Source organism: Theropithecus gelada, chromosome 1, assembly GCF_003255815.1.
Source record: "Theropithecus gelada isolate Dixy chromosome 1, Tgel_1.0, whole genome shotgun sequence".
In the NCBI taxonomy this organism is placed as follows: Eukaryota; Metazoa; Chordata; class Mammalia; order Primates; family Cercopithecidae; genus Theropithecus; species Theropithecus gelada.
Window position 1 is genome coordinate 84,703,039 of NC_037668.1, and position 17,229 is coordinate 84,720,267.

At 40.1% G+C, this 17,229-nt stretch overlaps 1 protein-coding gene across 1 annotated transcript in view; it reads right to left on the reverse strand.

The window, feature by feature from the left end:
- The window catches only part of FYB2 (FYN binding protein 2), a gene marked incomplete at its 5' end in the record, with an annotated part of 73,427 nt that extends 59,063 nt beyond the window's left edge, over nt 1-14,364 (reverse strand). Inside the window, 3 exon segments of the mRNA XM_025402278.1 lie at nt 8,726-8,761; nt 10,529-10,688; nt 13,614-14,364. Of these exon segments, the coding sequence (XP_025258063.1) occupies nt 8,726-8,761; nt 10,529-10,688; nt 13,614-14,364 (947 nt within the window).
- Nucleotides 14,365-17,229: the final 2,865 nt, after the last annotated feature.

The following is a 17,229-nucleotide window of genomic DNA, read 5'->3' on the forward strand; positions in this document are numbered from 1 at the left end:
CATTCATAAAAAATAATAGGAAAATAAAGCAGAATCATATATGAAATAGGTAGCATCTTGGGTGAGGGAACATGTGCTATAGCCAGGAAAGCTGACATTTCAGCATACATCATTGCCTTATATCATATTTGTTATTTGTTTTTCTTCCCAACTAAAATACATACTTAATGAGGACAGACACTTTGTGTTCATTTCCTGCTGCGTTTCCAGCATCTAGAAAAATGACTGGCACATAGTTGCAACTCAATAATTATTGAATGAATAAATAAATAATGAATTCTGCATAAGAAAGAGCCATCAGGTGATGATCTGGGAGATGATGACACACACAGGAAAATATAAGTACTTCTGATTGGTCAGGGAAGCTTGTTGTGTTTGAGGATTAGCCAAAGGTCAGTCCATGGGTGGAAGAGAGGAAACAAAGGTGAGAGGGCTTAGGAGAGGAGTTTGGAGAATAATCAGTGACCAAAACCTATAAGGAACCTGTAAGAATATATATAGGTATAAAGAAGTATAAGGAAGGATATTCTTGGCCCTGGGAAAAGTACATTTTTGAATTTTATTCCAAATATAAAGTGGATGCTAAGACTCAATGCTAAGAGCTCAATGATTAGTTTAATTAAACAAATATTTAATTCAAAAACTAATGGGTCCAAAGAATAGGAGAGAAGAAAAGAGAGTGCCTCTCATGTGGGCTAAAATAATTAGGACAAGTTTCTTGTTAGGGTGTCACTTGGAGTTGAACACTAGACCAAGAAGGAGCTGAGAAAACAGGATCTCACATGAGTCCCCACTCTCACATGGCAGTAGCCCTTACCTAATATGCAAGGGCAAAGGAAGTGCTCAGATTGTCCTAATTATTTAGCTTCAGTATTAGATGGATATAATATTGGACACGCAAACCAAGGTGAAATGTATAGAGAACAGAATCTTGAAATGTTTTCTTCATTTACATAAAAGTTAATGGAAGATGATATCATTCTGTCCATTCCTCCTTCTCCCCAGCATTTTGTTTATCTGTTATTCTACTGGCCCATCACTCAGTTAGTCATTCAATAATTACTGCTTTCATGCCCACTATTTGCTGGGATCCTGTACATATAAAGTTGAAAAATATGTATGATCCTTCTCTCATGGAATTTGCAGTCTAATAGGTATCTCCAAAAACACTTCATGGTGGAAAAATTCTGACTGAGTCAGGATAACGTAGCTGAAAATCTTTAATTTGGTCCTGAGTTCACATTCCAGATAAACTCTGAAACAGGGCAAGCCACGGTTTCTCACCTATAAAATGACAATACTAATATTGTGTATATTCGATGTCTTAATACTAATATTCAATGTTCAATATAAAAATACTACTAATAATATTGCCATTTTATAGGTGGCAACTAGTATTGTCTCCTAAGATAGTCATTGGTCTAGAATGAGTCTAACAGATATAAAAGGGCTAAGCAGTGCTCATTATGTGGTTATACTCAAACAGTAGTTTCTATTCAACCTTACTAAATATACCTATGTACAAAACTAGGCCGCAAGTCTGCAACTTGTGATTGTCTGGTTTCTTTCTCAATCATGACTTTTCTGGCTTATCATCTGAATGCCACTGAAGAGAAAAAGCAAGGCTTGGTTCCAAAACCTTTCATATTTTAGCTCCACCCTAGGCTAGCCTCCCTCACACAGATCCCTCTGCATAGAAAATGAAATCCTAAGGCAGGCGTTCAAGAACTCCTGCCCAAAGCATATCCAGGCTCAATGTGTAGAGCAGGCCATGAGTCTATTAAGCCTTGCCCTCTTTCGTTGTAGGTAAAGTGTTCTTTGAATCCTCAGTAAGGCAGCCTGGGGTGGTAATTGAAAGACGGTGTTCTGGAGCCAGGCTGACTAGGTAAGCCCTGGTGCTGCTGATCCAGTTGCATCACCCTAAGACTTCATCTGACTCTCTGTGGTCAGCGAGTGCACAAAGCACTTACTGTACCTCATGGGTGGTTGTAGCTGGGAGTTTTAAAATGAGAGCGTGGACATAAGGTGCAAGTCTTTATCTATGGAAAGTGCTCAATAAATAGAAGTTATAGGTGAGTTTTTTTTTTTTAAGGGGGAATATTTGAAAACAAGAAAGAAGAGAAAAACTCAGTAAATTCACTGCTCCTCATGAAAAGCAGGCAATCAGTGGCCCTATTGTGTCCCCTGAAGTCCAATTAAAAAGAGATAATAAGAAATTATTGAAGTGGCTTAAATTGAAACTACCTGAATGTTCTGGGTCTGAAACTCCACAGGCAGGACACAGGCTTCAAAAAAATTCCTTCTCTTCATTCTTTCCTGTAGCGATTCAATTTATCCCAGCATGCTGGAATTTCCTGGCCTGCTTTCACCTCTTGAATATCACTACAAGGAGGCTGTTTTGTTGTTGGTCAATCAGGTCAGGTCTGCACCAGTCTTAATTACCTGAAGTGCAGACATTCAGGAAAGAGCACTGTAGTTGCAAACAATTTTACGGCTAGCCTTAAGTGATTCTGTCGTACATGTACAAAGGCACAATGATATGCTTTTTGTGGTTGCTGTTATTAAGTAGAAAACAAGCTCAAAGACCTTTCAGGAAGGATCCTTCTTGTCTTGCACTGATTGTGTGCCAAGCACTTCACCTATTTTAATATCAACAATGATGGGAACAGCAAATAACCTCCATGTTGTCCTAGATTCTTCTCTTTCCCTCACATCTCACTCCCCACAGCTGATCCAGTGATTGCTGTTTTCCTCTGAAACAAGTCTTGAATCCATCAACTTCTTTTATTTCATTTTGACTACCCTGTCCATGTCAAGTTACTTAACTTCTCTGTGACTCAGTGTCCTTATCTATAAAATGGGACAGTACTATCTGCTTCTTAAAATTGTCATAAATGAAATCATGTGTAAAGTACTTAGAATAAACACTGAGTGTGGGTTGCTAGTTTTACTGTGGTTGTTGCAATGGCTTTCTAGGCCACTTTCTGTTTCCACCTATTTTCTCATGAAATTTATTATTTATACAGCAGCTAGAATTATCTTTACAAAAGAAGTGTCAGCTCATGTCACTTCCTGGCTTAAAACTCTCCAATGTCTTCCCAATGCATTTAGAGCAAAATCCAAATTACTTCCACTGCTCACAAGATACTCCACCCCCATTTCCTGAGCTCACTGTGCTTTAGCTGAGATTCCAACCCCTTTCTCCTTCTTTAAAACGTGCTAAGGGTGGTTCTCCCTTTAGTCTCTGTGCCAGCTATTTTCTTTCCTGGGATGTTCATCTCCTAAATCTTCCTTTAACTGGCCTGGGTCCTTATTCAGTTCTCAATCCAGTGCTACTACCTCAGAGAGGTCTTTCTTTGATGGATTCATAGTAGATGTACATATTTTCAGGGTAATGTGATATTTTAATACATTCATATGATGTGTAAAGTTCAAATCAGGGTGATTGGGATATCTATCATAATTTTCTTTATGTTAAGAACATTTGAATTACTCTATTCTAGCTATTTTGAAATGTACAATAGATTATTGTTAATTATTGTCACCCCACTGATCTATCAAACACTAGTTCTTATTTCTTCTATTTAACTGTATAATTGTACCCATTAATCAATCAGAGAGGCCTTTCTTGACCATCCTAAGCTTTATTTCACTCTCAGTCCCTCATGATTACCCTAATACTCTTAAAAGTTTTGTTTATAGTACTTATTACTATGCAAATCAGTACTGTAAATGCATTTTTTTTTGGTTACAGTGTTGTTGTAATTATCATTATTTTACTTGAAGGCCTTTGGTAAGGCATCTATTCCTCACTTCCACAGGATCAGCCACTCCCCACTGCATAACACAGGTCCTAGAGACAGTGACATGATCTGCCAGCCCTAGAAGACCCCATGTTTCCCACTCTGCTTGGGGTAGAAACTGCAAAAACACAAATACACATATGTATTTCCAAGTACTGGGCATAAAAGAAGTCATCGGGAAGATTCAAAATAAGCTTATCAACTTTTAATAAAAGCTGATAGATTTATTTTAAAAGCTTATGAACATTTAAAGACTATCTCGAAGTAAAAACACAAAATTAAAAACTTCAAGAGAGAAAATGGTAAACTCTTGAGAATTCACCCACAGACCCTCCCCTGAGAAACACTGCTGTCATCTTCCTACTCCCAAAATAAACAGTACCTCCTTTATGTGTCTGAGTCAGATTCCCTGAGTCAGGACTATCTCTGACACTTCTTAATAGGAGAAAAGCCATATTTATAGCTAATGAATAAAATATTAGCCAACTCCGCTAAGTACTGACAGAGACCAGTGCTGATTGCTGCCCTGGGACTAACCTGCTTTGCTCACACAAATAGGGGCTGCTTATTCAAAAGAGATGCCAGCCAGCTTGGTTTGCATAAAAGAGTGATGACAAAGAATAATCTCCAAAGAGCCATCTCACTGTTGGGAACTAATGAGACATAAATATTTCAGAGGTAACAAGGGATGGAGAGGCCAAGGTTTAGAGAAACTGAGACTCATTGAGTTTCTTTTGTGTGTTCCATGCTTGATATAATTTATCTCACTTGGCCTTGATGGCAATAAAGTAAATAATAATATTGTGCCCACTTTACAGATATGTATATCAAAGATCTGAGCTGTTAAATGGCTTGTCTAAGGTATGGAAGAGGGGTTTAAATCTGTGCCAATATGACTTCAGAACCTGCACTTGTTCCTTTATACAACGTCACCTCTCATATTTTAGACACAAAGAGGTCCAGAAATGAAAGATGGCTGTTGTAAGTGTGTTGGGTTAAGATGATAAAAATATGTATACATAGAAATACAGCTAGAACACAAAGACTCCTATTTTATACATTATGGTTGAAAATAATGAGAGTTTTAATTTAGAGAAGAAAGTAGTCCTTAGATGTTTAAAGAATTGTCACATAAAGAGGGGGTAAATATGATGCCTGTTGTACCAAAGAGTATATATTAGACATATGGTTGAGAGTTTGGGTAGGGAGGTCAATTCTTTTTCCAGATCAGCTTGAAGGACTTTGAAATAAATAAATAAATAAAGCAGTGTGTGTGTGTGCGTGCACACGTGTTATTTTATTTTGTACACTGCTATATTTTCAATGTATGTAAGTATTTGGGCCATAGAGGATGCTCAATAAATACATGTTGAATGAATAGAATTGGCTCTGATGAAGAAAAATATAAGACTCTCCAGGTGTTGAGCTCCTCGTGAATGAATTTCTCAGCATAGAAATTCTCAGCATATGCTAAAGTTCTCAGCATAGATTCTTGCCCTGCTGGGAGGTTATATAATAGCTAAGCAAGGTTTATTGAACACTCTCTAGATGCTAGGCACTGCCCTAAACACTTTAAGATCATTATTTTATTTACCCTCACCACACTAGTATGAGTTAGGTAATAACAACATCATCATTTCACAAAAGTAGAAACTGAGCAGATCTTAAGATATAGACCTTTAAGATGATCAAAATACATATCCAAAGAAATACAGCTAGAACACAAAGACTCCTGTTTTATACATTATGGTTGAAAATAATGAGAGTTTTAATTTGGAGACGAATGTAGTCCTTAGAGGTTTTGAGAATTTTGCAGAAGCTTTTTTTTTGTTGTTTTAAGGTTTGCAGAAGTTACGGCATTTTCCCAAAGTTACACAGGTGTTAAGTTCTAGGGATTGGAGCAAAACCCAGGCTTTCATTAACTTTGTGCTATGTGGCCTGGCTACATCAGATAGTCAGCACATCCCCTTCCAGTAATGAGAGCCTACACATACTATTTCTAATCTAATCTCTGAATTGAAGATTAATACCAAAAACATGGATGATGCTCTTCCTAAACAAGCACCAGTTTCCATGGAAGTTACAGCTAAAGCTATCACACAATATGGCATTTACTTGTTCAGACTAACTTATCATTGGAGAGATAAAGTCCAAACCATGGCACTTAATGTATTTTAGGATCCATCCTCATCTCTTATTTTTGTACATTAGAGTATTTTTTGTCTGTGTATTTCTTTCTCTTTAGAGTCTCCTTTCGTCTGCTTACTTCCTTCCCAAACTCCTTGCTTTCAAACATGTTGTATCTCTATATTATAAATCGATTGGTCTGTCTATCTGTTTGTCCATCTGCCCATTCATCCATCCACCCATCAACTACATCTCAAATCAACTACATGTCAGAACAGTGTTTATATCAGGGAACAATACCATGCCTCACCACTTTATGGTCTCACAAAAGAGAACACATAAGTAAACCTATCTAATTCCTACTTATTATGCAGGATACAGCTCCAGTTCTTTCATCTTCCATGAAGTTGCCCTAAGTTTTCTGGCCCCTCTTTATCTCTTTTGTCTTTCACTCTTTCAGCGCTATGGCCCACATCATAATCACTGTTTAGTGAAACCTCATTTCAGAGGGAGGTTAGGTTCCAAAATCAGCATGAAAGGACAGAACAGTCAAAATGGTGCCTGTAAATCCCTCAGGAAGATGGTACCATGTGGAGATTGACCAATGGGCCATCACAGCAAGTTTATCCTCCATGTTGAAACAGATTACTGTTTCTTTGATTTAAATGCCAGAGAAGAGGTCAGCTTAGATTAGAACCAATCTGTAGGAAAAACGTGTATCTAGTTAAACACAACAGTCACCTTACACTCAATCCTACTGAGATGTTCACAATATGAAAGAACCAAGAGCAACTGAGGGCACAGCAGAGGTACACTGTCCCTTCAAACTGTCATTTAACTTTTTCAAAGGGACGACAAACCCAGGAGTTCACAGAGCACATGGTGTCTAACACCACACTACCAGTTCCTTGTTGAATAAGATTGTCTTATCAATTCCCTGTTGTACGAGATCCTCTGTGATGTGGTTCCTGTTTACCTCTACAATCCATTTCTATACTTTCTACACTCTAACTGTACTTATTTCTAGTTTCCACAAATTAAACATGTTGCTTCACACCTCCTGCCTCTACCTACAGCGTCCTTTCCCATGCTATGCTGCAAATATGCGTCTTCAATACTCATTTCAAATGTTTCCTCTTCAGGGATAGGTTGACTGGTTCAATACCCCATTCTTCACTCCTTCCTGCATCCCTGCTTTTTGCCATGAAACTTTCAGCACCCTCCCACTCTGATTCTGGGCTTGGCCACATTACTTGCTTGGACCAATAAGATGTTAGCAATCGCAACACAGCAAGGGCTTGAAAAGTGCTGGTGTGATTGGGCTTGTCTTGCTTGTTAGCAGTGACTGTAGAAGGGTGTCCCTGGGCTACCTTGCTGGATGAGGAGAGACAGATGGTGCCAAGTCAAGGTGCCCAGCCACCCCAGCTAACACAATCCTAGATCAGCCAACTGTAAGCTTCCCCCCAACATGTGAGCCACCACAGCCAATATCACAGTTGCCTAGACAGCCTGCAGTCTACTGCAAACATATGAGCAAACCCAGCTGACCCCAGTCCAAATCAACTGTACCCCACAGACTCATGTATGCTATGAAAGTTTTATTGTTATTATGTAGCATTACTCTAGCAATGGAGAACTGATACTTCTTTAAAGACTTCTCTGACCCTCCCAAGGAGATGTAACAACTTCCTCCTTAGTGCAGCCTCTGAATCTTGTCCTTTCCTCTATTACAAAACTTAACACACTTTACCATTGTAAACATTTGATAAAGGAATAAGTAATATGATTATTTGTTGTTAAGTTTGGATCTTCTTCTAAGACTAACCTTTTTGAGAACAGGGAACACATTTGTGAGGGAGGTGAGGTATATAAACAATGTGGTTATGGCACATTTGGGTTGGAATCATGGCTCAGCAAGTGGCAAACTTTCTGAGCACAAGTGTCTTGAGCTATAAAATGTGAGCGGCGGCTGGGTGCAGTGGCTCACGCCTGTAATCCCAGCACTTTGGGAGGTCGAGGCGGGCGGATCACAAGGTCAGGAGATCGAGACCATCCTGGCGAACACGGTAAAACCTCGTTTCTACTAAAAATACAAAAAATTAGCTGGGCGTGGTGGCGGGCGCCTGTAGTCCCAGCTACTCGAGAGGCTGAGGCAGGAGAATGGTGTGAACCTGGGAGGCGGAGGTTGCCGTGAGCCGAGATCACACCACTGCACTCCAGCCTGGGTGACAGAGCCAGACTTTGTCTCAAAAAAAAAAAAGTGAGCGGCAGCAGAAATTATGCAGCCCTCTTGAGACAACAGAATGAAAAATGTGTATAAAGTAGCCAGCTGAGTGCCTGACACATCAAAGGTCTCAATAGATATTATTTGGTTAAGTGAGTTAATGAACTGACACTTCTATGGCAAAATTCTTAGAAGGAGTGCACCAAAAATAGAACATCCTTTATCCCATTACTGATTCCTGATATCACACCAGCTGCCCAGAGCATTCTTTAGCCTCTAATTCAATTTATGACTATGAAGGGTGATGTTTCAATTTACTGAACCCAACTATATAATTTAAAAAGTACCTGTGAGGACTATCTTTGCAACTTAACGTCAGCACATGTTAAGTATAATTTATTTAATCTTTTGTTTACAACAAAAGTTGCAGTTTGCTGCTTATAAATCACTCCTTCTGAAACCCTTCTGAGAAATACAGATTCTTGGTTTGTGCTAATTGCCTGCTCTGGAGCAGGCTAAGTAGCCCCTGTGATGGGCTACGTTCCTACACAACTAAGGAGCATGTACTTACCTCTCTGGAGGCAGGGAGCCCTCTTCCACAGTCACTGCAAGAGAAAGAGGCAGAGTGAAAAAGAGGTGTTTGCAGCAGCCTGGTTAAAGTGAATGATGCTTGTGCTATGACGTGACCCCACAGGTAATGTGGAGAATGGAAGCTTGCCTATGCCTGAAACATCCCTTACCTCCACCCCAGCACCCAGGGGATACCTGTTCCTGCATTGCAGTACTCACCCACACTTTACAGTACAATTTCTTATTTATGGATACAATCTCTTGCGTTAGACTTTGACCTCCTTAAAGACCAGAACCCCTGTGGAGTTTATCTCTTAATCTCTCATTTCCATCACAGGAGATGGTACAGGGATTATTGCTGCTCAATGTTCCTTTGAAATAACCTTGCACATTTACAGAGCACTCCCTGGTGTTCCAAGCACTATTTAAGCTCTTTCCTGGCATCATGTCTCATTATCCTCACACTAATCCTAAGAGATCAGTGGTACCCCACTTTACAGATAAGGAAAATTATCCCCATTTTATAGACAAGGAAAATGAGGCTCAGTGATTAGCAAACCCAAACTTAAATAGCTAGTGAGTACAGAAGCCCATTTTATTACAAAAGACTTAGTACTTTTTTCTATGTTGTCTGATAAACCTTCTTCTCATTCAGAGAGATTATTTGAGGCCTGAATGATTTAATGTTTGTAAAAATCACATTTATCCTTCTTTGATTTGGAGCTGGCCGTATCAGTAAAATATACTTATAAGAGCCTATCTCCCCATATAGAATTTCCTTTTAGGATAAGACTTAAGATGACTTGTAGCAGTGGTTCGCAAAGTGTGGTCCCTGGACCAGCAGCATTAGCACCCTCTGGGAACTTGTTAAAAGGCTAATTGTCAGGCTCCAACTCAGACCAACTGAACCAGAAACTGAGAACGGGGCCCAGCAATCTGTGTTTTAACAAGTCCTCTAGGTGATTCTGATGTACACTCAAGTTTGAGAATCATGAAGTTAGAGGCATTTAACCATGAAGTTGCCCAAAGCAGTTAAAACGAACAAAGACTGTGCTAGCTCTCTCAGTGATTCTGCCATCTGCTGGTGCTGACGGTCACAGTAAAATAAATGTAAACACAGCAGTACATTTTGTCCCAAAGTGTATGTTCATCTTGTGTTTCATTAGAGCAAACATAAGCTAAGGCATTTAAAATGTCAGCAGGATCAGATTGTGGTGGGAGTGATGAGGGATGAGAGGTGTTCCTTTAAATAGTAAAAGAAGACACAAAATAGCACAGAAAAAATGGCTTCCAAAGATGTTTCGGTTTCTGGAAGGGATCAGAGGGTTGGGGGTTGTAGGCTTTCAATTAATTACCAAAAGCAGATCACAGAGGCCTGAGGCCACCCCCACCCCCAACCCCAGCTAAGGATTTCAGGTCAAGTTCACACTGACTTTCTCCGTTTTCACTCCCTCCCCACTTCTCCCGCACCAATGGATTGTGTTGACAACACAGGTTTGCAGGAAACACAAAGGTTCCGTGACTCCCTGCTCAGCAACTTTTTGTTTTCTTCCTCTTGGACAGATTCCCAGTGATCAAATGCAGTGCTCTCAGGGGAAGTGGGCTGGTCTAGGAGCGATAAGGGGCCAATTCCCACAGAGACGTCATTTCATGGGCAAGCTGCTACAGCCCCTAGATGAGAATAACCAGTGATGGATGTCCAGCCTCATGGAAAACAGCAGCTGCATGGTCACCTGGGAGAAGATGTAGAGATGGAGGTGACTCCTGGTTGGCCATGTGTAGGGTCCTGTGCATTTCCTTATCTTCCCCTTGAGTCTTGGGAACAGCAGCTCGCTGCCTCTGAAAGGCCTGGAGGTTCACGATGGTAGGTCTTGAAGGCTTTTGGGGAGGAGGACCCAGGGAGTTGATGGAGGGCAGTGGCTTCATTTTGGGAAGGTGGCGATGTCTGACATCTGACTGCTTCTCTGAACACAGACAGTAAAAAAAGTAGGTTATGATTATTTTCATGTCATAGCTTGTTGGGTAAAACTGGTTCTTTGCCTCCATCTCAGTCCTGTCCAATCTATTCTCCACCCAACAGCTAGAGTGCCACGATCAATATATAAACCTGATCAGTTGCCATGCTGCTGCTTTAAGGATTTCCTCAGCATGAAATCGGTCACTCCATCTCTGCCATTTCTACACCACAAGGCACCCATCTGTGTTTCTAGATTCTTTGTTTGGCATATTATATGTCTTGCTTCCCACCACTTAAAGCCCAAATATTTTTCACACGTATCACTGGCTTCTCCATTCTCCAGATTTGATTTAGATAGCCTTAAAAAGCTCTCATATATCCAAAATTCTGTTCATGTTTTTCTTGGTTCTGGAACACTATTCCCTTTTTTGACAAACTTCAATTCATTCTTTTTAGGCTCTGCTCCAATGACACCTCCTCTAGAAAGCTTTTCTTGATTTCTCACAGGAATGAAGGCCGGAATCAACCTCTGATTTGTATCCCCGTAGCACATTGTTAATACCACTGCATCAATATCATGGCACATTGGAGGTACTGATCTATGTTCCCATTAAATGTGGGCTTCTGTGGGTGGAGATGGTGTTGTATTGATCCCCCAGCACCAAGCACAGGGCCTACCTCATAGGAGAGAGGCTGTGACTACTGAAAGGATTCTTCAAGCACTTATGACATGCAAATAATACTGGCTCTACAAAGAGGAATAAGAGTTGATCTGGGATTTCCAGGGCTCACAGCCTAGGACTGGCTTCAAAACTGACTTTATGATATCTGGGCACCTGTGTCTTGGAATTTTCCAGGAAAGTTCCAATTTTATATATATTTGTCCTCTGCAGTCTTAATCCAACTCCAACAGAAAGTCCAATATTATATATGAAAATCGTATCTGCCCTTTACACTGAAAATAGCACAAAATCTTATGTAATCCAACTGCCTTGATTTTTGACTTATGTAAGACAGTAGTTGACTACATGGGCCATCCATGCGAAAACTTAAGAAGTGGCCTAGCATTTTGCATATACCCCTGGGAGACTTGCTATGCTCTCCTCCACAAGCTGGAAGGGAGGGAAATCTTCCTTATTGCTTCACCCACAGCGGGTTACATCCCCAGAAACTCAGGCCCAAAGTTCCTTTCTTCCTAGGCTTTAATTACAAGTAGCGTTGTCAAAAACTTCAGTCATTATCAAATCAGGAAGAAGACATAGTGAATATTAATTATCACTTACTAATTGGGCTTGGAGTTTTTACCAGGCACTGTGCTAAGTAGTTTACATCCGTTATCTCATTTAACTATCTCAATAGCTCCATCTGGTAGATAATACATTCTTCTTTCCTTTCTCTTGTCCGTCCTTCTTCCCATACATCTTTCTTCCCATCTGTCTTTTCTTCTTCCTCATCCCTTCATCAATAACTATTTATTTACTATATTCCAGGTAGTGTTCTAGGAAGTAGGGATAGAGTTGAGAAAAAGAACTTGTATAATCCTACCTTCAAGAATTTTTATTCTAATAACAAGAGACTGATGATAAACAAGTAAACAAATAAACAAGATCACTACAGAGATCCATTAGTTCTATGAAGGAAATAAGGTAGGATGACAAGTGTGAACTGTTGATCATGAGGCAGTGTACTTTACATAGAGAGGTTAGAGAAAGCTAACCTTGGAAAGTTTTTTTTTGGAACTTAGGCCTAAATGCAGCTACAAAATCTTAAAGAAAAGAGTTTTTGAGGAAGAGGGAACGGCAAGTGCAAAGGGCCTGAGGCTTGACAAAGCCTATTTAAGGAACAGCAAGAAATCTAGTGTGTTGACTATGGGCAGAGAGCTAGGGGAGGAGAGGTAGGAGATAAGTCAGACACAAAACAGGGACCAGCATGCAGAGCCATGAAGACCACAAAGCAAGTAGTTTAGATTCTATTCCAAGTACAAACAGAAACCATACAAGGTTGTAAGGAGATTCATCCATCCACCCTTCCATCCACTTAATCATTCAACACATTTTTTTTTTAGGACTCATTCAATCTGGCCTTTTTCTTCTAGGTGCTAGGGATTTGGTAGTAAAAAAAGACAGTCCTTATCTTTTTTTTTTTGACAGAATCTTGCTCTGTTACCCAGGCTGAAGTGAAGTGGTACAATTTTGGCTCACTACAACCTCTGCCTCCCAGGTTCAAGCAATTCTGGTGTCTCAGCTTCCCGAGTAGCTGGGATTACAGGCACAGGCCACTATGCCCAGCTAATTTTTGTATTTTTAATAGAGACGGAATTTTGCCATGTTAGCCAGGCTAATCTTGAACTCCTGACCTCAAATAATCTGCCCACCTTGGCCTCCCAAAATGTTCAGATTACAGGCGTAAACCACTGTGCCCAGCCAGTCTTTATCCTTTTATAACTTACATAATACTGAGGTGAACCAAGTGCTTGGTGGCAAAACCAAGAGTTTGCTGATAGATTCAGTGTGTAGAATGAGGGAGGAGAAGGGAAATAGAGTATGGGTCTTAAGTTTTGGCCTGAGAAATTAGGAGGATAGTTGTGTTGTTTACCAAGACAGACGACTGGTGACAGATTTGAGTTATAAGAGAGCACTCAGGCTCTAAGAATCAATATAGATTGCCTAAATTCATGCAACTTGTAAGAAGTCGAGCTAGGATTCAAATCCAAGTTTTTCCAAAAGCTATCTCACAAAGCAATTCCAGGAGATTAAGCACTTTACTCAAACCCAAGATTACAGTTTAGCAAATGGGCCTAGAATATCATGCTGAAAGTCTGGAGCAACATTGCCCAGGTCATATACATAACCACTCTGAGTCAACAGGTTTTAAAATAGAAAAACATGATGACCCCTCCTAGCCCCTGTCCCATGGGGATCACATTTGTTACCTGGGGCCTGGCTGGCAAGCTCACACTCATAGATGGGCTGGTAGGTGCTGCTTGCTGGGCTCTTCTCAGGACGTGGGTTTTCCCAGCTCTTCCTGATATGATGAGAAATTACAAAAGAGGGATCTTCAGAGACATTAAGTAATATTTTGGGGGCCACCAAGTGCTTCTGGGAAGGAAGAGTCTGGGCTCCTTTTGTTTCCAGCTTTTTCCTGGGTTCCTCTGGAGTAAGCCCCATGCCTTTTTGCCCTTCCAGATGGAAGGCCTTACTTCCACAGTTGGCAAGGAGAAGGACTGATGACATTTCACTTTTCTGAGATGAAACCTTCTCCCAGTTCCAGAGTTTGTTTCTGAAGCTATTGGCCACCATTACTTTCTCCTTAGTGATTATCTCAACATTTGACTGAGTCACCTCTAACAGCAGAGAAGTGTTCTGTGAACTTGCTGCAGAACATACAGTGGACTTTCCCAGAGGCCCTGGGGAGCTAGAACATTTTGGAATTTCAGTCTTTTGAGCCAACTTTATTTTCTGAGGTTGAAGAGGCCGGGACTCACTACTGGAACAGTGTGGTGGGTGCTGCTTGTGGTTGGATGAGAGGGGTTTCCCATTGGCCAAAATTTGAGTTGACTGTTTGCCTCCAATGTCACTGTTTGGAGAAACTCCTGCTGGGAGTTTAATAGGTCCTGGAAGAGGTGGAGCATCAAGATTTTGAAATTTGGCTCGAAGTTCCTTGAAGCTTCTTACCCCTTCCTAAAGCAAAGAATAATCAAACAAACAACAAAAATAAACAACAACAACAAAAACAAGTGTCTCATTATTCCAAGAAAAAAAGCCAGTGTGATTAGATCTCACTGATCTCACCATGTTAAGGGACTCTAACTGCTGATACAATGCAACTGCTGATACAATGCAACTGCTTCTGGGCAATGTTAGCCAGCAGTGCTATTGTCTATATGAGATAGAATGAAAACACTATCTCTTTTTTAAACACTCAAGGGATGTTCAATTTTATCACAGCATATAAAGAACACCTATAGATATTACTAAAAACAGTGGAGAAACCCCTTGATACAAACTTTTGATGGCTCCCCACTGCCTATAAAAATAAATTCCAAACTGCTTTATACAGAATTGAAGGTTCTTCACAATGCAGTCCCAACTAGCTCAAAAGATGGTGGAATTATGATCTCCAACCACAGCCAAACACAACTACCCTTAAACCAAACAGAACTGTTTACAATTTTCTTAGACCCTCCTACTCTCTATCACCTGGAGTTTACTTTGTGTTCTTGCTTCACAAAATGTATCCCCATCAGCTTGTCAACACCTTTCTTGCACTTCACTGCCTACTAATCCATCAATATTTCACCTGGGGAACTTAGTTCAATATGCAAAAAAACTCCATTAAAAAATGGACAAAGGACATGAACAGAAGGTCAACTACTGCATGTTCTCACTTACAAGTAGGAGCTAAACACTGAGTACACATGGACATAAAGATGAAACAAAAGGCCCTGGAGATTATGAGAGGGGTGAAGGGACGAAGGCGGAGAAAGGTTGAAAACTTACTTATTGGGTACTGTGATCACTACCTAGGTGATGGAATCATTCATACACTAAACCTCAGTGACACACAATTTACCCATGTAGCAAACATGTGCCTTTACTTCCTGAACCTAAAATGAAAGTTGAAAAAAAAATAAAATAAAATAAAGCTTTCACCTGTGGATGACAGACACAGCTAACTTCTTTCCTGTCTCCTTGGTACTTCCTTAGCTTTTTATATCTTGGCTGTTGAACTTAACACTATGGTATGGAGAAAAGAACAAACTTTGGAAATAGACCTATGTTCATATGAAGACTCCACTCTTTATCCTCTATGGAAATACTCTGGGGAACTTGATCTTCTTCCCTCTAAGTGCCTCATAAAAATAAGTTATCAAACAGTAGCAGGATTAGGGCCATTATAAGTGAAATGTCCATTACAGTGCCTGACACATAGTAGGCCCATGATAAATAAAAGTTCTTTATAAGAGGCTAGATGACCCTCTTGCATTTTTAACTCCCCTTGGAAAATGATCATGCTCTTCCCTCTAAATTCAGCTCCAATGTGGTATATGAAAATAACGGTAGTAATGGGAGCCCAACCTTTGTGGCAGAGGAAGGAGCATGACTGGGTTTATACAGTGAATTGATTGGCTGTCTGGCCAGGTAGGTGTAGGCTTAACTCCTGCTCCATGCTCTTCCTGCTGGTTCTTCTTCCTCCCACTAGACCGCATTAGATTTTGTAAATGTGTTCTGTCATCTTTTGCTTTCATAGGAAGTAGGATAATGTCTAATGGAGCCATTGCAAAAAGTAAGAGCCACTGTCCTCTCCTGATCTTCTTAAAGGTTTTTAATTTCATGTACACAGACCATGTCCATGGCAGGGACTTCTGATTTTGCTAGCTTAGGAAATGTTGGGCAACCTTTTCTCTCTATATTTACAGTTGACTCACACCTGCCTTCTGAAGATTTTGGAAGGGAGGGAAATTGAACAAGAAGCATGAAGCAAGTGTCTCGGAGCTTAAGTACATGCACTCTCCCTCCTTTTTCATATCTCTGTTCTCTATCTCTGTAACACACACATACATGCACATGCATACACACACACACAGCCAGCAGGCAAGTTAATTCAACCATACTTTCTCTCCCCTGACGTGGCAAAAGCCAGCACTGGGCGTGAAATCAGGAGATCTGAGTGTGAAACTCTGCTTATCCATTTTCCACTTATGTGCCTTGGGCAATTCACTTCACTTTGTTGAGCCTTATTTTCCTCACTATAAAATGAAACTTATATTTCTGACAGCAGTTCGGGGTTAATGTAAGACTCAAATGAGATAACAGACATACACACCTCAGTGATAAATATTTTTATATTGTGGTAAAATACACACAAAACGTGTCATCTTAACCATCTCTAAGTGTACAGTTTGGCAGTGTTATGTAGATTCACACTGTTGTGCAACCAATCTCCAGAACTCTTTTCATCTTGCAAAAATAAAACTCCATATCCATTAAACAAGTCCATATTCTGTCCTCTCATTCTACACTCTGTCTCTGAATTTGACTATTCTAGGTACTGTTTAAGAGGAATCATAGAGTATTTGTCTTTTTATAACTGTCTTATTTCACTTATTACAATGGCCTCAAGGTTTAGCCATGTTGAAGCATGTGTTAGAATTTCCTTCCTTTTTAAGGCTAAATAATGTATCATAGTGTATATATAACACATCCTGTTTATCCATTCATCCATCAATGGAGAGTTGGGTGGCTTCCATATCGTAGCTATTATGAATGATGCTTCTATAAACATAGGTGTACAGATACCTCATTGAGACCCTATGTTCAGTCCTTTTGGGTATGTTCCCAGAAGTGAAATTGCTGGATTATATGATAATTCTATTTTTAATTTTTGAGGAACCTCCCTTCTGTTTTCCATAGCAACTGCACCATTTTACATTCTCACCAACAGTGTACAGGGGTTCCAATGTCTCCACATCTTCACCAACACTTTTTTCTTTTACAATAGCCATCCTAATGGTTATGAGTTTGTCAGTGGTTAATATTTTTTAAGTA